The sequence below is a fragment of the Haliotis rufescens genome, unplaced genomic scaffold (genome assembly GCF_023055435.1).
Source record: "Haliotis rufescens isolate VD_foot unplaced genomic scaffold, xgHalRufe1.0.p SCAF_16, whole genome shotgun sequence".
Classification (NCBI taxonomy): Eukaryota; Metazoa; Mollusca; class Gastropoda; order Lepetellida; family Haliotidae; genus Haliotis; species Haliotis rufescens.
Window position 1 is genome coordinate 26,769,491 of NW_025963846.1, and position 27,908 is coordinate 26,797,398.

Sequence of the window (27,908 nt, forward strand, 5' to 3'; positions counted from 1 at the left end):
AGGTTTCTGATGTTCCCAAGGGACGCACCTCTGAACAGCGAATTGCCCCATATCACATGACAATAGCATCACTTGTTTAAGGAATAAACGACGAGAGGGAGTTGTTTATCGCACAATGTGAAACCTATTCATACCATGAACCACCACGCGGGCAGTCATGCATGCATTTCTATGCATAACTCAGATGTAACCGTCAATGCAGTCAAAGGTTCCAGGTATGTCGGGAGCATGCAAGTTGCCCCTGGTAACGTCACAACTTCCTGGTTAAGGAGTTCTGGATCGCGGCTGTTCAGTTGACGGGAAAGAGGTGAGTGGTGAAGGATGGCGATGAAGCTGGTACTCTGTGGTTTTGTCTTAAGTCTTCTCCAGTTCCACGGCGTTGACGGACTTGCGGAAAATGGGTAAGTAGCAATCAAGTTAAGATAATGTTGAAATGTAGTAGTTTTTTAAACGATATAGGACAATTTAACTTAAATTCAAGTGTTTGAGTGTTTAGTTTCTTTTCGTGTTTAAGTGGCATGGTTATCTCATTGAGTGACCCCACACAATCGATATTTATGGAGCAACCAACCTTTTTTCAGGTCATGAGATTGGATGAACAATTATATGACAGGACGAATATTTTATTTATTATATATTTTCTAACTCATTTGATCATTGAAGCATACTGAAAATAGTTCCAGCATAAAATGTTATTTCACTCGCATGAGAAGTTAGTTGACCATTTTGAGACAACGGCAGTGTTTCATCACTAAATACATACTACTGAACATCACATGTATATGTGCTCTCCTATCATCTTGTGGAGGTCATCCACAACAAATACGCAATAACCCAATATGTAGCTCTCGGTCCACGTATATTCTTTGTGCGTTTGCCAGTAATATATAGGTCGGTTGTATTTAACTTATGATGGAAAGTGCCTGTCGGCTGTGAGCTGTACTGCTTTCGGGTGCATGACACTGGGGGAAAAACGAGCAGTTTCCAGGTACGGAGGCAATACCTGGGATCACTCCGGGTCAGGCCAATATTATTAACTGCCAATGTCAGATTTAGTTATTGATTGCCACAACGTTGCTGCAACACTACCAAAACCAGGAATAGTACATGCGAACTGATAAATACAAAAACGTCAGGCCAGAGAATAACTGTCGCGATAAAATGAAGAAAGAAATTCAAATGCGGGTGAAAGTCAAAACAAGGTTGCTTCTGTCAGCCCTCACTCTTCTGTGGGCACGTTCACCCGTTTCCTGGAATACATGTAAGGCCTTCAGTGAGTTTGGTGTTGACACACTGCGGCATTAGGAGTAGACCCTGGGTAAATGCAGAGGAACACCTTGTGTTAAATAAAGGGTTGCGCTACCTTCGTGCAAGCTACCGGTTCAATGTATTACCGTCAAATCTACATGTACGTATCTCGACATTGACAACACTTGCTGCCTTTGACTATATTGACCACGTCCGTACAAAACTCACTAGACCTATTCTTTAAGTCAATAATTTGAAAACTGACGTTTGATCAAGCCTTTAAAGTACGTTTGTATGTATGTGTGCTCAGTGCAGTGGCTTGCGTATGTGTGTACGTTTCGTGTGTCTGAACTGTTATTACATGTTACCGACCTGTCCTTACTGTTACCGACCTGTCCTTACTGTTACCGACCTTTCCTTACTGTTGCCGACATTTCCTAACTGTTGCAAACACGTCCCAACTGTTGCCGACATGTCCTTACTGCTGCCGACATGTCCCAACTGTTGCCGAAATATCCCAACTGTTGCAAACATGTCCCAACTGTTGCCGACATGTCCCTACTGTTGCCGACATGTCCCTACTGTTGCCGACATTTCCTAACTGTTGCAAACACGTCCCAACTGTTGCCGACATGTCCTTACTGCTGCCGACATGTCCCAACTGTTGCCGAAATATCCCAACTGTTGCCAACCTGTCTCAACTGTTGCCAACCTGTCCTTACTGCTGCCGACAAGTCACAACTGTCGCCAACATGTGCGTAATGTTACCAACCTGTCCTTACTGTTGCTGCCATGTCCCAACTAATGCCGAGATGTCCTTACTTTTCACGACATGTCCCAACTGTTGCCAACATGTCCCTACTGTTGCCAACATGTCCCAACTGTTACCGACCTGTCCTTACTGTTGCCGACCTGTCCTTACTGTTGCCGACTTCTCTCAACTGTTCCCAACATGCCACTACTGTGGCCGACATGTCCCTGCACTTTCCCTACCTCTCCCTACTGTTGCCGACATGTCCCAACTATTGCCGACATGTCCCTACTGTTGCCTACCTCTCCATACTGAAACCAGCCTTTACCTAATGTTGCCGACATCTTCCTACTGTTGCCGACATCTCCCAACTGTTGCCGACATGTCCCTTCTGTTGCCGACATCTCCCTTCTGTTGCCGACATGTCACTACTGTTGCCGATATGTCCCTACACTTTGCCTACCTGACCCTACTGTTGCGTACCTCTCCATACTGAAACCGGCCTTTACCTAATGTTGCCGACATCTTCCTACTGTTGCCGACGTCTCCCAACTGTTGCCGACATCTCCCTTCTGTTGCCGACATGTCCCTACTGTTGCCGACATGTCCTTACTTTTGCCGACCTGTCCCAACTGTTAACGATATGTCCCAACTGTTGCCAACCTGTCCTTCCTTTTGTGATCATTTGGCCTTGAAGCTGCACGTATTGTACGTGCAGCAGCACTATGAACGGTGTTAAAGTACAGGGTTTTCGATTGCCTGACATCCGCGTCAATCGAACAGTGACAGTTCAACAACATGCCAAGATTAACAGAAGTGCAAAGAAACAAAGGTCAAAGGCCGCTTGCAGGCAGGTGAATCCGGATCAGCTGTAGCTCGGTGTTTCAATGGAGCGCCCAGCACCATCACAATGGATGGAAACTGGTTAGTTTTCATAAAGTGAACTATTGTGGTCCATAATTCATACTTCTTTGCTACACTGAGTGTGTTACAGACTTACTTTTGTCACCCCCTTTTATATATTGAGCACACTTGAAATAGAACCCTTTTCATGGCATATCTGTGGTTGCTTCTACACATCCTCCCAAGGATTGAGTCAATAGTTGTGATCATCGATGTCATGATTAGGTCTGTGTATAAATATTATTTCTAATAGTCAATTTTCCATTCATGTCGAGCAATATTTCAGACATTCCTGCTGTTTGTGTATTCATTTCCTAAGTTTTGAGGTACAATCGAGCATGCTCATTGTTCGAAGATTTCAAAGAGCATCCTACGACTCTTGCTCAAAAGTTGTTACAGCATCCAAGGCCTGTGGATGTGGAGGACATTTCCAAATCAATGACAAAACTTATGTTCAATGCAATTCACTTTTGTCACTTGTACCATATGTTTTTTTTCAGGTAAAACATTGACTTTTCTTGGCAGTTACCACAATTACCTTGTTTCACTGACATTTAGAAATAGTAAGTTGCATTGCTTGTGGACAACTGACTGGCTTTGTATGTGTTTGTGACGGGTGACACTGTTGGAGCAGGATACGTGAACCATTCTGCAAACACCTGGCTTCATCAATATTTGATAATCGTGTAGAAAGGATTTTGTCACTTTTATTCGTTTTGTTCACTTGGATGGGCGAGGATATTCGTGAACGAACTTGAAGTATCTGAGCAATTTGCATGGACTATGGAAACCCCTCAGTGCCAGAATCAATAGGAAATTGGTTATGTTTTTTTTTACACGAGAAAAACTGCTTTGAACAGCATTGCCATGACCTGTTAAATGAACTTGGAAATCTTACCTAATTATGTGTTAACTCATATATCAACAGACTCCTTTCTAGTTGTGCAAGTATGTTAGAAGTCACAGTCACGTTTATCTTTGTTGCAGGATAAATGTCATCACGAACGTGAAGTCACGCAAGAAGACATCTTATACATCGTGCGGGTTCTTGTGGTTGAGTCGGTGCAGCAAATACAGGTAATAGCCGGCTGTCATACAGGTATTGATCAGATGTAATACATGTATTCACTGCTTAACATATATTGTCATATATGTATTGACTAACTGCTATACAGGTAGTCAGCAACTGTTGTACAGGTATAGATCAACTGTCACACAGGTAATCACTAACCGCCATACAAGTAATTACAAACTGCCATACAGGTAAATCACTAACTCTCATATGGATAATCTTTTACTGGCATACAGGTAATTACTAATTGGCATACAGGTAATGACCAACTGCCATACAGATAATCACCAACCGTTATGCAGGTAAATCACTAACTGCCATATAGATGTTCACTTACTGTCATACATGTAATCACAAATTGTGACTAACTTCAATACAGGTAATCACTAACTATCACGCAGGTAAACACTTACTGCCATATAGGTAATGACCAGCTGACATACAGGTAATCACAAACTGTTATACAACTCACTAACTGCCATTACAGATATGCACTTACTGTCATGCAGGTAATCACTAATTATCACGCAGGTAATGACTAATTGTCACGCAGATAATCACAATCTACCATATATACGAACACTCTCATACAGGCAAACTCTAACTGTCATACAGGTAAACACTAACTATCATACAGGTAACCACTAACTGTCATACAGTTAATCACCAATGGTCGTACAGGTAATCACTAACTGTCATAAAGATAATGACCAGCTGTCATATAGATAACCACTAACTGGCATACAGGTAATGGTCAACTGTCGTACAGATAATCACTAGCTGCTATACAGGTAATATCCAATTGCCATACAGATAATCACCAACTGTCATATATATATTGTGGTACGCAACAGATTAACATTAACAACAACAGGTAATGGATAACAAGAAGCACACAGATAATTTGATGAAGTCAGATGTACAGTGAGGATTAAAATGTTGTAACAGGCTAAGAGAGAGTATTTATGGTTGTCAGCTTCTTTATTCCGAGGAACGCTACATTTTCGGAGTTAGAAAGTACAAGTGAGCATTGGCATCAGAAGATACCAGCCGGCTCTGAACCGTGACCAGGGAACGTATCTGCCTTGTGCTTGACTTATTGATTACTTCAGCTGTGCGACGATCTATCTGTCGCATTATGCCCCTATGAAGACTAATTAATCCTGCTGGCTTCTATTTGTCCAGGGGTAATTCACCTCTGCCCTCCAATCTGTCCATTGCTCATTACCAAGCAGTGCTAATTTATTTCCTGGCTTCTATCTGTCCATTGCTCGTTTACCAAGCACTGCTAATTTATCTCCTGGCTTCTATCTGTCCATTGCTAAAGACCAATCAGCCGATATTCAACTGTTGAATTGTTAAGTTTCCACCATTTTTATCTATTTATTTGTGTGGTTTTCACATGTACATATATATGCTCTCTGCATCATAGCATTCATTCACCAGGTGAAGGAATAAGCACGTACTCCGAAACGTGTGTTCCTCATAATAAAGAAGTTGACATCAATAAGTTATCTCTTGTGTGTGTCACCTCTAGATGCCATTCAAAGCCTTGTAACAAGTCGATTGGTTACTCATATGCATTAGAAAGTGTGTGTTATTTGATAAGATCGTCATAGGCAGACTGGATGTAATACTCTTGATCTCTATTGATGAAACGTTGATGACGGTGGATGTTATTGTTTTATGTGAGAGTTTTTTGTGAAGACCTGATGTTTGGTAGAGAGGGTTTGGACTTTGTCAAACTGATGGTTGGAAAACATTTGCCGGGGGTCTGAGAGGGCTGATTTGCTCAGGCTTTTGAAGTTTAAGGTTCTTTGATGCGGGTAACTACAGATCACATCGTGTTGGGGGAACGGTTGTGGCCATTGGCGTGGATGATTCTACTTAGGGATTGGGCGATAGTGAAGAGGGTATAAATGACTGCCCGGTGCTAAGGTAATCTGCTGATTTGATGTGAAGTCTTGCTTAATCTAGTGTAGAGTGATTCTGATGGGGGCGGATCCTGGTCTGGGTTGTTTGGGTTTGGGCTGGAGTGTGACTAGTTTGGTAGGATACTGGTTCAGGTTGGGTAAGACATGCTCCCGATGATACGGCTCATGGTTAAGGTCAAAGTTGCAGGAGCAGATGTATTCTTTTCTCTTGGTCAGTGTGAAGTTGATGCCGTACTTCGTTTGGGGGATGGATAGAGTTGAAGTGAATTTCCTGGTCAGAATTAGTAGACTTCCTGTGTGGTTGTAATCTTGTTACTGGGGTCTGTCGATACAAGAACGTCAAGGGAGGGGAGTTGTTGCTTGTTCTCTGTTTCCATGGTGAATTGACTCCGGGTGTTGAGGTGCTGGAGTAGTGAGATGGGATTCTGTTCTTTTGAACATGACGACTAACGTGTGGCAGTGCCAGGTGGCATTGGGGATGTGAAGAGGGCTTCTTCTATGTCTCTGTATGGGCACCATGTCTCTGTGTACAGATAGTGTATGTTGTACATACATGGGTTCTATATCTCTGTGTACAGATAGTCAGTATGTTGTACATACATGAGATCTATCTCTCTGTGTACAGGTAGTGTAGGTTGTACATACATGGGATCTATCTCTCTGTGTACATATAGTGTAGGTTGTATATGCATGGGATCTATCTCCCTGTGTAAAGGTAGTGTAGGTTGTACATACGTGGCATCTATCTCTCTGTGTACAGGTAGTGTAGGTTGTACATATATGGGATCTATCTCTCTGTGTACAGATAGTGTAGGTTGTACATACATAGGATCTGTCTCCCTGTGTACAGGTAGTGTAGGTCGTACATACATGGGATCTATCTCCCTGTGTACAGGTAGTGTAGGTCGAACATACATGGGATCTATCTCCCTGTGTACAGGTAGTGCAGGTCGTACATACATGGAATCTATCTCCCTTTGTACAGGTAGTGTAGGTCGTGCATACATGGGATCTATCTCTCTGTGTACAGGTAGTGTAGGTTGTACATACATATGATCTATCTCTCTGTGTACAGATAGTGTAGGTTGTACATGGGATCTATCTCTCTGTGTACAGGTAGTGTAGGTTGTACATGGGATCTATCTCTCTGTGTACAGATAATGTAGGTTGTACATGGGATCTACCTCTCTGTGTACAGGTAGTGTAGGTTGTACATACATGCGAGCTATATCTCTGTGTACAGATAGTGTAGGTTGTACATACATTGGATCTATCTCTCTATGTACAGGTAGTGTAGTGTGTACATACATGGGATCTACCTCCATGTGAATGAGTGAGTATGGTTTTACGCTTTAACCACTAGGCTACCCGACCGCCCCCTATCTCCTTGTGTGCAGATAGTGTAGGTTGTACATGAATGGGATCTATCTCTCTGTGTACAGGTAGAGTAGGTCGTACATACATGGGATCTATCTCTCTGTGTACAGGAAGTGTAGGGTGTACATACATGGGATCTATCTCTCTGTGTACAGGTAGTGTAGGGTGTACATATATGGGATCTATTTCTCTGTGTACAGATAGTGTATGTTGTACATACATGGGATCTATCTCTCTGTGTACAGGTAGTGTAGGTTGTACATGAATTTACAAATTGGCTGTAATATATACACGCTTACAAAGGAAAAGACTTGTGAAAACAACGAGAATCGCGCATCGAAGAACTTCCCAACCAAGACGTAGAGGAACAAGAATGAATCTGTTGAATGACACAACAAATGAAGGAAAACAAAACGCAAATATCATAATAACAACCTACCAAATTTATATCTATAATTTTAGGCAGCTTCCTTGTTTGAGGAATGTATCCCTGAATATCCACATAAAGGAACAATATACCACACATCTGCAGCTGTACAAAGAAACTTATTCGATGTCACATGTCTCTGTAACAATCAAATATTTTAAACTATATATTTGTACATATATCGTGTCGGCATATTATAACCCGTGTTCGTTTCTCAACTGATCACTTAGTTTGTTTCAGGTGTTTTGTATCCGTGTCAAGTCTCAAAGGTCAGCTGAGAAAGCCCGCGTGACAGCTATTTTCATAATGTCCACGGTTCTTAAAAAATTCCATTGAGTTAGATAACAATTAGCAATCAATCAACGTATTAACCCTTTGAACAAAGTATGTTGTTTTACATCGGCACTTCACGCCATGATATGAATGTATTCCCTTTGCTTTAGTAAACCTAGACATGTAAACACTTACTTTTGACATATCCATCAACAGTGATTAATCCACCAACGTATTTTCTGTTAATCCTTTGATGGCTAGGAATGATCTGTTTATTTAAAAGAAAGAGTAAATTAACTGATCATTCATGCCCTGCCACGTGCATATTACATAACACACATTTCACCTCACTTCACACCTGGATTCAGATTGAATACTTACCCCGGCCCAGACACAAGATATGCCAAATGGGAACCTTTATCACTAACTATACCTGTAATAAATTCATAAACTGGGCAGCAAATGAATGACGACAAATACCCAAGTGTAGAGTATACCAGAAAACGTGGATGGCAACAAGGGAGTAGGAATCTATTATTCAGGCAATCCGAAATCCGAAAATGCTTTCACTGCAGGGATGCTTTGTTTATATATTAATAAACTATATCCATCAGGGGTATTTCCAAATGACGACATCCGATGAGCCTCGGCCGTTTTTTTTCTCTTTGTTTAGGTTGAATCAATTAATTAACATGCGCCCTTTGTTGATTTCTTTATAGATCACAGGTAACCAATCAGCCCAGCAAACACGAAACTGTTATATAAAACATTCCTAAAACATTTTCCAAAACGTTCCGGAAATGCTTTAAAAAATGTTTTCTTCACGTGATTTTGTATGGTTTTAGAAACATTTTCCAAAAGTGTTTTTGTAAAATATTGCAGAAATCCTTTGAAAACGTTTTGTTCAGGTGAATTTGTCTGGTTCCAGAAACGTTTTTTATAAAAAAAAAACCATTCTGTGAGCATTTGATTATATCGATTCTAAAATGTTTCTGTAAAATATTCCAAAATACTTTTGGAAACGTTTTATTCACGTGAATTTGTATGGCTCCGGAAACGTTTAAGAGAACGTTTTCTGTGAACATTTGGTTATAATGTTTCTAAAATGTTTTGAAAACGAACCAGAGTGTTGGTAAAGCCCAGTGTTTTGCTGCCAATGTTCAAAACATACAACACCCAGTCACTGTTAACAAGATACAAATAGTCAGGGACAGTACACCCTTCAGGCATGTACGGCAGAAAACACAATACCAATGACCGACCTGGTAATCCATGCCATGTCTTCAACATTCAATCAACAATGAACTTCAAGACTCATTTCTGTGGAGATTTTAATATTTCTAGAAAAGTTTTACAACTTTCTAAATTATTGATTGTCAGAATCTTCTTTCTTTGGTTTTGTCTTGATCCACTTTTCTGAACCATAAAACAAAATCTGCAAAAATCTAAAGCAGGTATTTAATATATATATAACAGTATCATGCATCATAATGAATAGAAAAAGTCGTACACAAGGAACACCCCAACCCACTTTACGGTCAGTGGCAGGTACAAATCCAATTCTTATCATTAATTTAAAGTCACAAAACCACCAAAAGATACTTGATCTAGTAGCTCACAGTATTTAACAACAGTTTCTGCACCTACGTTTGCATCATTCACAGCCCCTGGTGTATTCGGTGTATTCCTCAATAACCTAACATTTCCGTGTGTATTTCCTGGAATGCTGTTGTCTCCTTTTGCCTGAAGCAAAAACAAAAAATGTTCAAACTTATAACTTGAACTATATTCAACAAGCATCAAACTTTAATCCAAAGATGAAATATATTATGTAGGTTTATAACATTAATTTAATTCTGGAAACCCATTTGTCCAGAAACGCTCCATTCTGTGGCCAGGATCGGTTAAAGGTATTTCCAAAATTCATCTTTGCTGATTTCATTGGGACCATCAGTGGTCCACACTAAGGAAGAAAACTGGAAAAAATAATGTTTTGAAATCTCGAAATTTGAACTACGTCGCCCATGGGCCTGCCCATACACATACATGCTGACATGGGCTATGAATACTAAAGTGACCGATTGCAAACGTCCTTTGTGAATGTTTTCAAGGTCTTCATTGATGATATGAATTTAATTACGAGTTTCCCGTTGTCGTATGATCACATTCTCTTCTTTAGTCCCACCACATCAATCTTTACCTGTTGTGCGTGTGGGTGACAGGTGCAGTTGGTAAGACATAAAACATGTTCTGTACAGTATTCAAATATCAAGTGGTGTGCAAGTCCACGTGCAGCTACATGTAGTTTCATGGTTGTTTACACCAGGGCGTTTATGCATTGTGAACTTCATTTCAAAGCCACATTTAATAATGCGACTATTGCTAACAATAGATTGCAATGACAGATCATGTTTGAAAAGAACTTGGTATCAACAAACCATGACATTAACATAACAAGGCCGGGATAAACACCTGGTTGTATTAGCCAACTTAAGTTTAACAGTGTCCCTCTACACAATATGATATGCCACAGGCTGACCCCTGGAATACCCTATAAATACACATTACGATCTGTATTCAACAGTCAAAGTCATTCATTGCTGATGTGAATTTGATGATTGCTCAAGTACATAAGGGAATATGATTTCTGCATATGCACATTGAAGTTTTCACTTCGATTATTGTGTAATGTGTTGGTTGGTTTCTGGTGCAGTTGTTAGGCTTTCAGGAATGTTATTGTGTAAACCCTCAGCCACCGAGGCTTCCACAAAAATGAAAATCCGACAAATGGTAGTGTAGGAGCGCGTTGTAAGCCACGAATCGCTTAGAGAAAGCAAATTAATCGCTTCAACAGTTCGAAGTGCATGTGCACTCTTCCAAAATGGCGGCGCAACTACCGCTTGGTTGCCTTGACGTAGAAGAATGTAATAAAAGTCAGCCGCCATTTTGGTTTTAGAGAGAAGCGACCTCAGCCAGTGATTGTTTCGCTTGCAAGGAGCTGAAAGTGAGGCACTGTTGTTAGGCGAGTCGCTGTACATCGCTTGCAAGCGATTCGCACTTTGCAAAGCACCCCTAGATCACGTACGTTGTGTACCCCTCTGAAAAGGGTAAACTGGCACGGCTCCGATGGCCGAAAGCTATGAATACACAATGCCATTTAGAAAGTGATCAAATGTAACAAATGTTATATTTACACAATGCCATTTAGATACTGCAAAGATAAGCGGACACTGCTTTTGAAAATGAATATACCCCCTAAGAAATCAGCGTTCGACGATCCAGCTCTTGCTGCAAAATGTCACTTGGATGTAGAGTAAACTTGAACTGATGATTGCGGATGCAAAATATGACGTAATAGTGTGACGTCATTCCTACGTCATTTCACGAGACAACAAGGCATTTTGTCACAACATTTTAAATTTGTCTTCGAAACGTTTTTGTGATATAAGTTTTTACAAACGTTTTAAGAACATGTCAAAAACATTTATTTTTGTGATACACTTTCAACAACGTTTTAAAACATTTCAATAACTAGTCATGAAAAATAATTAAATGTGAGAGAATGCGTTTTGACCATAGATCTATATTTATTCACTTCTCCACGTCTCTCTCACGCCCCCGCAAAATATGCGCTACTAAATGTAATTGACTGTAACACTGTGATCAGCAACAAACAACTCATGTGAGGTTTTGTCTTACTCATATTTGCTATATGTTCTTTAGACATTTAGTCTACAGATTATACTGTAACTTCTGTGAAAATGTTTGTTTACTGCATTACCGATCCACAGCCACGTAATACATGGCGATAACATTTCGGGAAATATGTTCTGGCAAAACATGTCTGCAATTTGTTGAAAACATTGTAATAACATGTTATGTAATAGTTTCGCCTTTGATATAGCATGATGTTCTTGAATAACATTTTGGAAACAATTCAATAACATTTTGAATAGATGTACAATATTTCTAAAACGTTAATCAAACGTGTTGACGAAAATGTTTTTGAAAAACTACAATGAAATCTTTTTGAAAATTTTATGTGTCAGCCGTGAGTGTTCAAAAATGCGTAAAACAAATATTGCCTCAAAGTTTATTTACGCTGTCTTTACAGACGGTAGCTCACTCTCTTATCACGCTCAGTTGCGTTTGCGAGTAAATCGACTCACGGCAGCTAGTGAGCCCCAGCGGCCAGTGTCAGACAGCCGAGGAAAAGCCAGAGATTAGTGCCCCTTTTAAGTTTTGCTCACATGGGGGTCATTCCAGGTGATTGCAAACATAACGTTTTTCGTTCGCCAAATGTATGCTTTAGATAGTACAATTATGATAAAGCAGTCACAACCACTCATGCATTATTATTTCACGAAGGAATATGCCTCATTTCCCCACACTCCACTTTCTATTTTGTATTTTGTAAGAATTAATAAGAGAAGGTTTTGTGTGGGACTCTAATATTTATCACTAATTATAAGAGGATATTGGAAATGAATATGAACAGCCATGTTGCTTGACTTTTGATAGGATTTGAGATCTTCACAATCACCGTGACAGAATCTCGTTAGGTTTTGTGATTTTTACATTTGCCCGATGACCATAGTGAGTGTTGCTGGGGTTACCAAAGTTAAGAGTTAATGATTAGAGGAAATTGGTTGTGAGTGCTTAAACCATGTAGATAGGATATATTTAGGATTTTATTCCTTTCTTTCTCTTTGGGTAATCCTTTCACGTTGGTGGAAGGAAGTCATTGAACCAGGTCATGATCGGGAAGAGATCGTTAGAGGTATTGTTTGTGGCTAGACATGCAGCAGACAGCATTCCAGTGAGTGCGGGCACCTCGTCTTTGTTTCACTCGGTATTAAAACCTTGAGATACAAGGCTACGGCCACCACGCCATTCACAGGTGCATTTGTCTATTTTTTGTTTGGCGTTCACAGTAGTTATATACCATATCACTGATTACTTGTTAACTGGTCACTGCAAGTGCCTTAAATATTAAAATTTCAGTGAACGGAGTTTATTCACATGTTAGCTTTCATAGGTTGTGATGGATACTTGTAAAATCTTCAGTTGAGTTCATTCACAAACTACTGTGAGCGTTTTTGGCATGACTTCTGAGCTTGTATAAATCTTGTAACTTCTAAAAGCGGCGTAAAACCATACTCACTCACATAAACTGTTAATCCTCTGCTGTGTGCTGGAAAAATGGGTATAAACCTCTGTGTCAAAGACGATCAAACTTAGTTAGAATCCTTGTTTATCTGTGACATCTTCAAACTGGTTACATTTTAGTTAACTTGACAAATGATGATGAATTTTAATATTCATATTATTTAGTTTTATTGAATTGTAAATACAGCTTTAATAAAATTGTGCAACACTCTCGCGAAAAATATATTTTCTGTGAGTAAGTTTACACGTCACGTCACACCAGCATCTTTTGTTTATATTTAGACAAAATAGTAACAAAGCTATACATTACGTTCGGTAAACAACAGTTGTTATTTTAGTACTTTCAAAAGGAATCCTAAACCTTCTCTTACTCAGTTATGATATATTATGACAAAAACTATACCATATCAACTATAATTTGCTTCATAGTGTGAATGCGTGTAATGCTTGCATATTGGCTCACCAGTTCTCATAATACTTTATATGACCGCATGGTTGCTGTTACACAATCAGTGTCCGTACTCTCGTGTATCTACTTCAATGTTTCGCCTTCGTGATCTAACGTTCTAGCATAGACATCCGCTTATGCACAATATATGCGTTCTGGACATATTATCTTCCGATTCCATAGCATGTACAGCCTTAAAATTGATTTTATTAATCTTCGAATGTTATGTCGAGTGCACACAAACAGGACCGTTTAGCCTATATCAGGAATGTAGCAGTCAGGGGATCTTCCAGTAAGCTGACTTTACTGTTGGTAATATCCGTTTTCTTTCTTGTTGCATATCAAGGCACCAATTCATCAGACATGGGGTTTTGTTATGTTCTTTTGGGAAATAAGAGGATAGTTAGTAACAAAAAATATACGGTATACAACGTATTTTGTCACTACTATCACAACATAATTCGACACTGACACCGCTTCAAACCCAGTGGTAGACTGGACACAATTATTTGCACACCTGTCCTACCGACAGGTTGGGGTGATGGTTCAAAGCGAAAAGGACAACCCTGTCTAATTAATGCTGGCCGGCGACTTTGATCTTGACCCCAACCATGCATGTAGTAGAAGTAAACGGTGATTAGGATAACCTGGAAGTAAAGAGATTATTTTTTTTGCATTTCAAGGCACCAAATCATCGGCCATGGGGTTTTGTTATGTATGTGTAGCCAAGTGTATCCACAACTAAATAGAATGCTTCATATTGACAAAATATATATAAGCTAGATATGTGCCTACACCAAATATACACTGGTATTTGCTTAAATGTGCCAGTGTGGTTTATCAACAGAAGTAGAACGCTTATTCACTCTTGGTGTGTCAGAAATTGAACATAATGGTCAGTGTAGGTTGTGTATACATGACATCTATCTCTCTGTGTACAGGTAGTGTAGGTTGTACATACATGGGATCTATCTCTCTGTGTACAGATAGTGTAGGTTGTACATACATGGCATCTATCTCTCTGTGTACAGATAGTGTAGGTTGTACATACATGGCATCTATCTCTCTGTGTACAGATAGTGTAGGTTATACATACATGGCATCTATCTCTCTGTGTACAGATAGTGTAGGTTGTACATACATGGGATCTATCTCTCTGTGGACAGGTAGTGTAGGTTGTACATATATGTGATCTACCTCTCTGTGTACAGATAGTGCAGGTTGTGTATACATGGGATCTATCTCTCTGTGTACAGATAGTGCAGGTTGTGTATACATGTGATCTATCTCTCTGTGTACAGATAGTGTAGGTTGTACATATATGTGATCTACCTCTCTGTGTACAGATAGTGTAGGTTGTACAAACATGGGATCTACCTCTCTGTGTACAGGTAGTCAGTGTATATTGTACATACATGTGATCTATGTCTCTGTGTGCAGGTAGTGTAGGTTGTACATACATGGGATCTATCTCACTGTGTGCAGGAAGTGTAGGGTGTACATACATGGGATCTATCTCACTGTGTGCAGGTAGTGTAGGGTGTACATACATGGGATCTATCTCACTGTGTGCAGGTAGTGTGGGGTGTACATACATGGGATCTCTCTCACTGTGTGCAGGTAGTGTAGGTTGTACATACATGGGATCTATCTCTCTGTGTACATATAGTGTTGGTTGTACATACATGGGATGTATCTCACTGTGTGCAGGTAGTGTAGGTTGTACATACATGGGATCTATCTCTCTGTGTTCAAATAGTGTTGGTTGTACATTCACTGAATCTATCCATCCATATGTGTACAGGTATCCAGTATAGGGTGTACATACATGTGATCTATCTCTCCAACAGGACAGTGTACTACAAGGAGCATGTGTGCAAATCTGGATACAGATCTACCAATAACCATGACTGTCCACACGGTAAAACTACCTTCATGAAATAAATGTATACTTTTAATCACAAATATATTTAAGGGAGTATTCAGTACATTGATATGAATATGTAAGCTGAAAAAGGCTCTGTCATTGATAGACATGTATTTTATTGACTTCATCACCACATCCATAGCCATCTGCGACAATGACATCAACCCCACTGGCGCCTGCAACATCGACTACAGAACGTCCCACATCATCTACCGCAACGGCGGAGCCCAATACAGTAGCAAGGGCACCTGCAGCCTCCCTGAGATATGCACAAACTGCAAGATGGGCTTCTATGCCAGCCCAAATAGATGCCGGAGTGAGTGATTAATGTGTATTAATCTAATATCCACACAAATTCCTCAGTGACCGAGCGCTCACATATCCACATACAGTCAACTTATATGACCACGATAGTGGGATGGTCTGTAGAATTACATTTTGTTCATTTACCTAAAGAGAGGCTTGGTAAATTGCCATCTTTGACTGTTTCATGCAAATAAATCATTAATTGGATGCTGACTTGTTTTAATAGTTATGATACATATATCACATATGGATATCTTAATTACGTTGACAAAGTCTGAAATACCTTCTGGTCACTTGGTTACCTGCAGTTCTCAGGTTGGTAATGTCTGTATGCCCTGTTTTCTATGAACAGTGTGCTCGGCCATCTCCAACTGTGACCTGGAGGAATGTACGTCGCCCTCTGACCAGGTGTGTTCCCGGTGTGAAGGGATGTACAGGGCGCTGGCTGGGGAACGAGCGTACGTTATCACCACAGACAAGAAATCCTGTATACGTAAGTATCGGGAATTGTGGACACCCACTCACCATTTTGGTATAGTTATTATTCAATACTGGCTTCCACAGTACATACACACAGAAGAATGTTGCATACCTCCGTTTGGATGAGGTATTACAAATGCCTTCCTTACCCACAAGATCTCAATAATTGATGACAATAAGAACCTATTGAAAAAACTATTGTAGAAATTGTTGTAACAGTTGTTATTATGAATGAGAAACAGACTTTGTTCATTTTGAACATTTGCATGTTTGGCCTTTTACCACATTTATTGTTTCAAACAGGCAGGTTTTAGAGGTTTTTCAGAAGTGTGTTTGAACAACTTGTGCTGGTGGATGAGGGTATAAACAGTAATAGCACAAAGTATCAAAAAGATAGTATAGTACTTGATATTGCCCTGAAACAGTTGGTTAAATCAAAAACAGGTCCGTGCGTGTATTAACAACTTTGGGCTGAAGACATGGCCAGTTCTCTTTTGTACTACATTCCAAAGCCCCATAGCATCCGTACAACAAGAAATATAAATCTCATCAAAAGTATCTCACCACCAAAATTTGTTGATATTTAGAAAAGAAAACTGTAAAGAGAAGCCTGAAAGCAAAACAAAAGTGTTACTTAACGTCACATAATCTGTGAGGAAATATAACAGGAAAAATGAGCATTTGCAAAGAAAAGAAACAACATTATTCGCCAGCGACTACAAGGACTGTAACTGGGTAAATATGGGTACTGTCAGGAATGAGATACACGTTCATGTCTAAGTAATGTTGTACCCATGTCACAGTCAGATGATCAATAGTGTAAGCCAATATCTGGTATAGCCACCCCGTGCACGGATCAAATCCACACAACGCCTCCTCATGCTCAGAATCAGAGGCTGATGCTCAACTGAGGTATGTGTTGCCATTCCTGAGTTGCAAGTGCATGGTTATCAAAATGAGGCACAACAAAGCCGTCCAATGCAGTATCTTGGTACCTTTGTCCATTTATAGTCCCCTAAACAGTCAAAACATCAAATTTACAATCAAAGAAGCAGCATGTCAATACCATCCCCGATCCTGAGGCCACTGTTTGCTGGATGTTTTGCTGATGATAAGATGTTCCTCTTTTCCTCCACACAAGTCCTACCATCAGCGTGGTGAAATTAAGACCTTCTGTCGTAAGACCAATGAAACCCCTTCCATGACCTCAACTTCCAGTATGCTCGATTCTTACACCAGGCTACTATACCTAGCATATAATGGAGTGAGACAAGGTAGACATAATTTTATGGATAAAAGCTTCTTTAATACTGTATTAAAGATGTTGTTATTTTTAAATTTGTGTCTAAATGTATCATCCGTCAACTTCTAAGTAATGCCTATCAAACAATTCAATGGGGTGAGAGCAGGGGGCGTCTTATTGGTGTTGTGGACCTTAATCCTGCTGCATTCAGTCGACGCCTGTTGGTGCTTAGGGATTCTCTATTGTGGGTATGTTAGTGATGATGAAGAACAGTGCAAGATTACCCCGGCCTACAAGGACCGTGTCCTCTCTGGCACAGGTCTTCATTGGACGTCCTGATCTCACATGTCCAATCAAAGTGTGTTTTCTAATTAGTCTACAGATTACAGCGTGATTAAAGTTCGACACAGCAACAATATCCCGACATGTCATGCCAGTTTTGTGTATGCCAATGATTTGCAATCTTTGATTTTCTGGGATAGTATGCTTTGGTATTTCAGTTACACTCGTAAGAGACTTTCAAATTGGTAGAACTTTCATTCAAAGTTAATAACAATTAGGAATAATACTAATAGCATGAACTTTCCGTCATCAAACATGAATTTCTCTATTTTGACCCCTAAGTTGTGCATACGGTTCGCATAAACGCACCCACAAAAGGGGCAGTTACGGTGTTTACCATTCTACAATCAGATGATGTGACAACACACAGGGTACAATTTGAAAATCTGTACATTGAAAATAAACTCCAATACTTCCAAATTCGTGATGCAATAATTTTGATGAGGTGAATATATTGCAGGGCTCAGGAAAAGTCCCACCAATGACGGTCCCTAACTCAGAATTAACCATAATCCTTCATACAATACAGGAAAACTTCTTTATATTCACAGTTAATATAGTATTAGACAGAGGACCTAGTGATGAAGGGGATTCAAAAAAGTCAAAGCTTGAGCGTGAATCTGTGCAATTCTCTAAGAAGGTTTCAATTTCAACTTCATACCACGCTATTCCACTTGTCTCAAATACTTTCTGTGTATATAAAGAGAGTCCTCCCTCGATTGTATTAAGACTTATTGTTCATCGTTGAGACAGGGATTTCGTGGTACATTGGCTGGATCAATAAACAAATGATCACGGAATAGGCGTAATCGTCGGGCTCTTACGATTACAAAAGTGCTTTGTTACCTTTATCAAACATTTAACGATGATCGTGTATTTGAGCCATTTTGATTGGTTTTGGACTTGTAGGTAAAAAGTAATCTTGGGTCAGGGACTCGAAATTCGAAAAATGAGCCCTCTCACTCATGTTAGCCATACCTACTTTCCCCTCATGTTAGAATAAAAGTATTGCAAATTTAAGGAAGAAGAAAGGCCAAATGTCACCTAATCGAAAGTGCCTGATTTATTTTGAAACCAACATTTCAAAATGTTTTCATAACCTTAAAATTTGATTTAATACCTAGTCCTAATTTTGTTTACCTTATAACACGATAAACGTTTTAGCGTTTTGCCCTGAACTGAATGGTGCGGATATATTTTATGACAAAAGTAGTGAGGTTCCATGGTAAAATTTATTTGGCGATTTTAACAATTTAATTAAATGTATAATCTATTTTAGTAATGGTGCCTGTAGTTATATAAAATGCGACCTAGTTCGCCTGTATAACTGACACGAATATGCTGTATGTTTTTCAGAGGCATGTTCGTGGCGCAGTGACAGTACACGATGCTACCCAGGAGAATGTGCAGAGGAATATGCAAGGAATTGTAACTGTACAACAGAGTTTAGCGGCAGTCACTGCGAGAAAAGTAGGAAAGAAATACACATATAAAACCAATGTTACACTTTAGATCCGAGAGGAACATATTGACTCAAACTTTAATTATAAAGGATTACAATGTTTTCCAATCAATGGTTTTCTTGTTTTCCTGAAACCATTAAAATGTGTCCATAACGGCTTGCACACAGTGAGGTGAACAGTTTCCACTCAACCATATCTCTGTCCCTGCTGCCTGGGTCAGAGTAGGACGCCAGTACCCCATTTGTGTCCTGGAGACGATCAGAGATCATTTGGGTGACTTGGTTGATTGCAGGTACTCGTACCACAGTGGTGTTAATAGTTGATGCTGTTACTAATTTACGTGTTTGCCTGGTCCAGACTGGACATGTCAAAGGCCGTTGATATATCTATGTTTGCCTGCTGTTTAAACAACATTCACTTATCCACTCTTATCTATAAATACCTTTTGAATTAGCTGCAGCATGTGATCCGGTTCAACATTTTTTTGTTTCTGAAATTACGTCACCGACTCCATCGCTCCTACCTGTAGCTCAGCACAGACTTGCTTTTGCTCGTGAGAGGCTTTTTAGGGCTTGTGGTATTCGTAAGGGGCTTAAAATAAAGATATGGTTGCGAATGGGTGTAAAGAAAGGTCAGAGAATAACCAATTTCCATTATCCGTGGAAATAGATTCCTTGAGGTATTTTTCCAACTGTGTCTTCCCGTCATCGGGAAACTGATGAATCTGGCGGTTACTGACCATGTCTTCTGAAACATCCGCCTTCCACCTGATATATTTGTTATGATTCGTTACAGTCTGACAGTTGCAGTTTTGCTAGCCACTGGCCTTGATTGACAGGTCCTATCAACTTTGTTTGATGCTACTCTTCGTTCATTGGCTACTGACTTGGTGGGCAAAAGAAATGGATGCATGATACACTAGATCATGGAGGATGTATTCATCACTCACCTTTTATTTCCAGTCGACACGTTCCCGTCTATTTTGTACAACACACTGAAGGTGACCAGCCCGCGCCTGGACAAGGTGGAAGCCCCAGACAACCCCAATGAAGGAGCTCCCCAAGACAAGTCCTGGACGAACATCAACGACACAAGGATGATCTACTACAAATTTGAGACCAAGTTCATCATGACTGCGACTCTACCAGCCAGACAGACCTATGTTGAGGGATTTGCTGTTGGCATAATCAACGCCAAAGCAACATTTGAAGTTAGAAGAAGTATGAACTATGTTTTCTTTCAAAGTGTATTCTTTCATGATCATTGATTAATATTAAGCCCGATGCCATTGCTATTGTGACTTCATCACATGATCACGTGTTTGTTCTTATGAGCAGTTGACTTGCCTTTGCATGTGTTTTCTACTGGTGTCACCGATAGGTCCGGATACACTCACTTTTTCCCAACCACCTGGTATCATCATCATTTGAGAGTGATTTAAAAACACATTCTAATGATACAGACGGAATTGTAGTATTGGCTCATATGCTTCTTATGGTTATTTGAAGGGTTTTGTGGCTTTCATTGATATCATAAGTTATCCATTGTTAGTTGCTATTTGCTAAATATGTTCACTTTGGTTTTATTCACCTTTGGTCCTTTCAAAAACTATGTTTTAAGATGTAAGTATTTTCCAGACGACTATGTCATAAGGAGGACTGTACGACCTTGCAATGGCCCCAGTAAGACGGCACCTCATCAAACTAAGTTGACCTGTGAGGAGAACGTGACTGCGGATACCTTTCTCTCCCATCATGTGGAGAATGGAGATATGTGAGTCACATGGCATGAGAGGCCTTATTGTTACAATAATCAATCTAAACTTATCGAATACCCATTGACTAAATTTGCAATGACAAATATAATAGCCGGTTACATATTATGCTAGCTAACTGAACTTCTCTGATTATCCGTTTTTTCCTCAGAATGGAATTTACATTTGAGGCAACTAATGGTGGCTACGTTAAAGTGAGGAACAAGGAGAGCGGCAGTCTCGTGACTTACTACTACGAAGGGAAGACACAAATCAATCGTTATATCCTCGGGTTTGACTTCATAGATCCACATCACTGCAGTGTAGATCTGGAGGAGAACTGCAAAGATGACATGATATCGCTGGCCAAGACCCCCACACAGGTCATTTTAGAACTTGGGAAGAACAATTATTATGCTGACAAATGAGTCTAATTTCTGAATCAGTGTACATGTAAACCAAATAGGGAGACATTATAGGTAAAAGTTGCATTATTGTTATTATTCTAGTATTGTAAGACTGTAGAAACATATATATGTAGCTTGACAGTATTATAGATATCTATTGTAGGAATGATCTCATACAAACCTTCTGTGATGTCATGGACTATTGCTGAATAGTGTAATTATTATCTAGCCTGTCTAGTATGGCGCAACATTGTTATACATGTATGTACTCTTGGTCTCCAGGCTAATGGACACAATGAATGCAGGAGTAAAACCTGCACTGTGCTGGATGCTGCTTGGCTGGCCAGTAATCGGCCTGATTGTTACATGATGTTCACATGTGAGTGATGTCCATGTGTTGATGAGTGTCATATACTCATGTAATGTATCCGTCTGACTCCAGGCTCCGATCAGTGTCACTTGGCAGGGATGGAGGGACGACGTCCTGGTGTTCTCCTACTTGGTGTCAATATTTGAACTTGTTGACAAACATCCCAACAGAAGTGACTCTCAACTCGTGGTGAAATCACTAGCCTTTGAATCTGGCAGATACAGCAGCGAGGTATGCTATTGTGACAGATAATATGCCTTAACTCACTCACAGAATTGCGTCCCTTAGAAGTGTCAAGATCATTGAAGGTCTGATTGGTAGCGCAGATTCGAATAGAATTTGATCCTTTGTCTCGACACCTCATCTGGGCTCGTGGGATTCAAGGCCCGTGTTCCCATCAGCTTTGCTCCCACATTTAGCTGGCAAGCTGTGATATCTGGTCATGGTGGGATTGACGCCAGCTTACTCAGTTCACTTAATCATGTTGCACACATAACAAAATTACACACATGCATGATAAAGTTCATATATTATGATCATTATGTGTGATTTGTTTTGTCAAGCCAGTACAGTTTTGTCATCTGATCTTTCACATCTAAATAATACATCATTCATACATGGTTTGCAGACATCTTCGAGCCAGTTTCCTCTGTCAAAACCCGGGGTGTATGCGCTTGTTTTAACCGCTTACGACAAGGCCGAAAACAGCAAGAGTGCTCGGCGAATATTCATCTATGATGAGGTGTCAAAAGTGGGCGTGGTCCATGACACGAGGCTGCTAGTGACGTCATCGGCTTCTAGAACAACCCACCGCTGGCAGTGGAATACGACGGACGTGTCTGTCGACTGGGAGAAGAGGTAAGGAATCATGCATCAACCAACTCGTGTCATCTGCACCACTGTAGTGTTTCTCTTGGAAAGTGACTTTGTTTAAAATTGGACTCCGAGAATCATGCCAGACAATAAATCCTACTACCCTCGCTCTTCCCTCAATCGCTTATATTTACCAACCATAATGGGAGGGCGTGGTTTGATTAACGTGGGGAATCTTCATGATAGAATTGTATTGTGCAATGTATTTGTAAAACCAAGCATTCCACAGTTTTCTTGAAACGAGCCAAGGACATAATCTCAATGTCGGTGTTGATTTTGTTGAGGGTTCTGTACTGCTGGACGGTACAAAAATGAGTGTCATATCAAATCGGCCAGGTTTCCAAGGAGCAAGGAGAGGCTATCTGAACGACCACTGCAACGAGTTTATGTACAGCGTTTTGAGGAGAGAAGCAATCCTGTAGAGTCCTTTGCTTGGATGAAATCGGCTTGAAACATTGCAAATATGCGGACCTCACTCGGACGAAATATTACGCTTGCATCCCACATACAAAGTTGTACGACTACCTTTGTCCTTGGTGCCTTAGGCTGGTTACCTCCAAGCCTGTTAACTGTCGTTGGGAGAGTACTCGGGTTTTAATGCCAAGAATACAACCCTTCTGACAATCTGGGTAGCGTAGAAGGCTGCAGTGTTGAGGAGTCTTCACATTCTCCGAAAAGTTCTTGGTGAATTCGACAGGGCAGCCAGTCCTGGTTGAAGTCCCATTCGCTGTCTTGGATGTGTGTGGAGGGGGCAAGGGCCCTGAGCTGATGATGAGCCTGCCCATCCTGACTGTGCCAGGTCCACCCACCCAGCCCCTCTTTGCTGCATTTATTTATCTTATCCGTATATTTAATTATATATTTGTATTTATAACAATAATATATTTTGCTACTTAATCAAGCACAATGTAAATATACTTGTGACACACATGTGTATAACAATATAACATCCCTATACGCTGTCCAGGTACATCAACACCCTCCATTACAACAACGGGTGGCTGAAGCAAGCAGCCTCCTTGCATGACGTTACCCCGGACTACGACGACAACAACCACTCCAGGGGAATAGACGCCATTGATCACGTGCAGGGTGAGGAAGTCATTGTGTTTATAGAGTTTTATTTCCTCAGTATCTGCCTTTTATGGAAGAACTTGAAGCATTTGTGATGGGTTGATATTATCACAATTCCCTCAAGATGGATGGGCTTTAACGTGACGACTTAGGTGATTACAGATGATAGCAGTTGATAGCGTTAGCAATGATCTATGCTGTCGGGGAGACAATCAGTGGTTGATAGCGTGAACAATGACCTATGCTGTCGGGGAGACAATCAGTGGTTGATAGCGTGAGCAATGACATATGCTGTCGGGGAGAGAATCAGTGGTTGATAGCGTGAGCAATTACCTATACCGTCGGGGAGACAATCAGTGGCTGATAGCTTGAGCAATGACATATGCTGTCGGGGAGAGAATCAGTGGTTGATAGCGTGAGCAATGACCTATGCTGTCGGGGAGACAATCAGTGGTTGATAGCGTGAGCAATGACCTATGCTGTCGGGGAGAGAATCAGTGGTTGATAGCGTGAGCAATGACCTATGCTGTCGGGGAGACAGTCAGTGGTTGATAGCGTGAGCAATGACCTATGCTGTCGGGGAGACAATCAGTGGTTGATAGCGTGAGCAATGACCTATGCTGTCGGGGAGAGAATCAGTGGTTGATAGCGTGAGCAATGACCTAAGCTGTCGGGGAGACAATCAGTGGTTGATAGCGTGAGCAATGACCTATGCTGTCGGGGAGAGAATCATTGGTTGATAGCGTGATCAATGACCTATGCTGTCGGGGAGACAATCACTGGTTGATAGCTTGAGCAATGACCTATCCTGTCGTGGAGACAATCAGTGGTTGATAGCGTGAGCTATGACCTATGCTGTCGGGGAGACAATCAGTGGTTGATAGCGTGAGCGATGACCTATGCTGTCGGGGAGACAATCAGTGGTTGATAGCGTGAGCTATGACCTATGCTGTCGGGGAGAGAATCAGTGGTTGATAGCGTGAGCGATGACCTATGCTGTCGGGGAGAGAATCAGTGGTTGATAGCGTGAGCTATGACATATGCTGTCGGGGAGACAATCAGTGGTTGATAGCGTGAGCTATGACATATGCTGTCGGGGAGAGAATCAGTGGTTGATAGCGTGAACAATGACCTATGCTGTCGGGGAGAGAATCAGTGGTTGATAGCGTGAGCTATGACATATGCTGTCGGGGAGAGAATCAGTGGTTGATAGCGTGAGCGATGACCTATGCTGTCGGGGAGAGAATCAGTGGTTGATAGCGTGAGCGATGACCTATGCTGTCGGGGAGAGAATCAGTGGTTGATAGCGTGAGCGATGACCTATGCTGTCGGGGAGAGAATCAGTGGTTGATAGCGTGAGCTATGACATATGCTGTCGGGGAGACAATCAGTGGTTGATAGCGTGAGCAATGACCTATGCTGTCGGGGAGAGAATCAGTGGTTGATAGCGTGAGCAATGACCTATGCTGTCGGGGAGACAATCAGTGGTTGATAGCGTGAGCAATGACCTATGCTGTCGGGGAGAGAATCATTGGTTGATAGCGTGATCAATGACCTATGCTGTCGGGGAGACAATCACTGGTTGATAGCTTGAGCAATGACCTATCCTGTCGTGGAGACAATCAGTGGTTGATAGCGTGAGCTATGACCTATGCTGTCGGGGAGACAATCAGTGGTTGATAGCGTGAGCGATGACCTATGCTGTCGGGGAGACAATCAGTGGTTGATAGCGTGAGCTATGACCTATGCTGTCGGGGAGAGAATCAGTGGTTGATAGCGTGAGCGATGACCTATGCTGTCGGGGAGAGAATCAGTGGTTGATAGCGTGAGCTATGACATATGCTGTCGGGGAGACAATCAGTGGTTGATAGCGTGAGCTATGACATATGCTGTCGGGGAGAGAATCAGTGGTTGATAGCGCGAGCGATGACCTATGCTGTCGGGGAGAGAATCAGTGGTTGATAGCGTGAGCTATGACCTATGCTGTCGGGGAGAGAATCAGTGGTTGATAGCGTGAGCTATGACCTATGCTGTCGGGGAGAGAATCAGTGGTTGATAGCGTGAGCGATGACCTATGCTGTCGGGGAGAGAATCAGTGGTTGATAGCGTGAGCTATGACCTATGCTGTCGGGGAGAGAATCAGTGGTTGATAGCGTGAGCTATGACCTATGCTGTCGGGGAGAGAATCAGTGGTTGATAGCGTGAGCGATGACCTATGCTGTCGGGGAGAGAATCAGTGGTTGATAGCGTGAGCAATGACATATGCTGTCGGGGAGAGAATCAGTGGTTGATAGCGTGAACAATGACCTATGCTGTCGGGGAGAGAATCAGTGGTTGATAGCGTGAGCTATGACCTATGCTGTCGGGGAGAGAATCAGTGGTTGATAACGTGAGCGATGACCTATGCTGGCGGGGAGAGAATCAGTGGTTGATAGCGTGAGCTATGACCTATGCTGTCGGGGAGACAATCAGTGGTTGATAGCGTGAGCGATGACCTATGCTGTCGGGGAGAGAATCAGTGGTTGATAGCGTGAGCTATGACATATGCTGTCGGGGAGAGAATCAGTGGTTGATAGCGTGAGCTATGACCTATGCTGTCGGGGAGAGAATCAGTGGTTGATAGCGTGAGCGATGACCTATGCTGTCGGGGAGAGAATCAGTGGTTGATAGCGTGAGCTATGACATATGCTGTCGGGGAGAGAATTATTGGTTGATAGCGTGAGCTATGACCTATGCTGTCGGGGAGAGAATCAGTGGTTGATAGCGTGAGCTATGACCTATGCTGTCGGGGAGACAATAAGTGGTCGATAGCGTGAGCGATGACATATGCTGTCGGGGAGAGAATCAGTGGTTGATAGCGTGAGCTATGACCTATGCTGTCGGGGAGACAATCAGTGGTTGATAGCGTGAGCGATGACCTATGCTGTCGGGGAGAGAATCAGTGGTTGATAGCGTGAGCGATGACATATGCTGTCGGGGAGAGAATCATTGGTTGATAGCGTGAGCTATGACCTATGCTGTCGGGGAGAGAATCAGTGGTTGATAGCGTGAGCAATGACCTATGCCGTCAGGGGACAAACAGCGTTTGATAGTGTGAACAATAACAAATGTAACCATGCCCCAGTTACTCCTTCCTCAAGTTTCGTCCATGCTATAAGTATCTATAGGTGTATTAAATAAAATAAGATTCCTTTTTTACCATTTCATCAACTAGTTTCCCCGAAATTCAGCATAAAGTTGTGATAAGATGTAGCTCCTTCTATCCTCAATCCTGCTCCAACATCTGGGCTAAAGTGTAGGTGTTAAACTGCTATCCTTACACCAGGAAGGTAATGATGAGGCTTTTCCAAAAGCTGTTTTATTTACGGTCACAAGTAGTTAATTGTCTTTTATGTCAAATTGTTTTATCCATCAAACGTCATTTAACTGAATAAGCAATCACCCCTGCTTCAATACACATGATTATGTCACAACTGGTGTCTTGTATCATTGTTCTGTTTATAAAAGTTTTGTGTCACAAACCACCTCCCCACAGTAAGCTAACGCGTCAGTCAGTGAAATGGCTTCCATGTTCCAGGCATAGTGGAATACCGCACCGCCTTCCTGATTGACCACAGTGGCGGCAGCAGCATCCTCTCTCCCCCTCCTGACGCCGACTTCCAGAGCCAGGGTCTGACTCAGCATCAGACAGTCACACCGGTTCTCGTGGACGGAGACACCGTCAGGTTCTGGGTCAGGGCGTACGACATCAGGCGCGAACTCCTTGAGGAGAACGTGACAGTCCACGTTGACACATCGCCTCCAGTCATAGAGAACCTGTGGCTCACCAGAGGAGACAGACTCAACATCAGTGTTCATAGAGTGGAGGAATTCAATGAAATGACGTAAGTTTCTCTTTCTCTGTGTTAAGTAAGTAAACAGTACCTTCAACGCAAAACAATGGCAACGGGTGGCCCACTTTGTCTCATCCGATGCAATTTGCGGTTCTAAGTTGCGTCCCTCCTGCGTTCGTTTAACTTATGGGTTCAAATCCAACTTTTCATTAACTATGTTTCTCGGTTTGTCTGT

General features: G+C 41.5%; 1 protein-coding gene across 2 annotated transcripts in view; it reads left to right on the top strand.

Moving 5' to 3' along the window:
• LOC124115824 overlaps positions 1-27,908 on the top strand; it is a 276,313-nt gene that overhangs the window by 194,753 nt on the left and 53,652 nt on the right. The window contains exons 1-13 of one of the 2 annotated variants that reach the window (XM_048397066.1): positions 252-401; positions 3,890-3,979; positions 15,453-15,523; positions 15,672-15,845; positions 16,188-16,328; positions 19,257-19,370; positions 20,326-20,583; positions 21,001-21,136; positions 21,289-21,499; positions 21,966-22,124; positions 22,522-22,751; positions 23,734-23,858; positions 27,418-27,724. The exons of the other annotated variant lie outside the window; for it this stretch is intronic. Of the exons in view, the coding sequence (XP_048253023.1) occupies positions 322-401; positions 3,890-3,979; positions 15,453-15,523; positions 15,672-15,845; positions 16,188-16,328; positions 19,257-19,370; positions 20,326-20,583; positions 21,001-21,136; positions 21,289-21,499; positions 21,966-22,124; positions 22,522-22,751; positions 23,734-23,858; positions 27,418-27,724 (2,096 nt within the window). The 5' untranslated portion in view covers positions 252-321. Of the gene's footprint in view, positions 1-251; positions 402-3,889; positions 3,980-15,452; positions 15,524-15,671; positions 15,846-16,187; positions 16,329-19,256; positions 19,371-20,325; positions 20,584-21,000; positions 21,137-21,288; positions 21,500-21,965; positions 22,125-22,521; positions 22,752-23,733; positions 23,859-27,417; positions 27,725-27,908 lie in introns of those variants that run through there. 2 annotated transcript variants of the gene reach the window in all.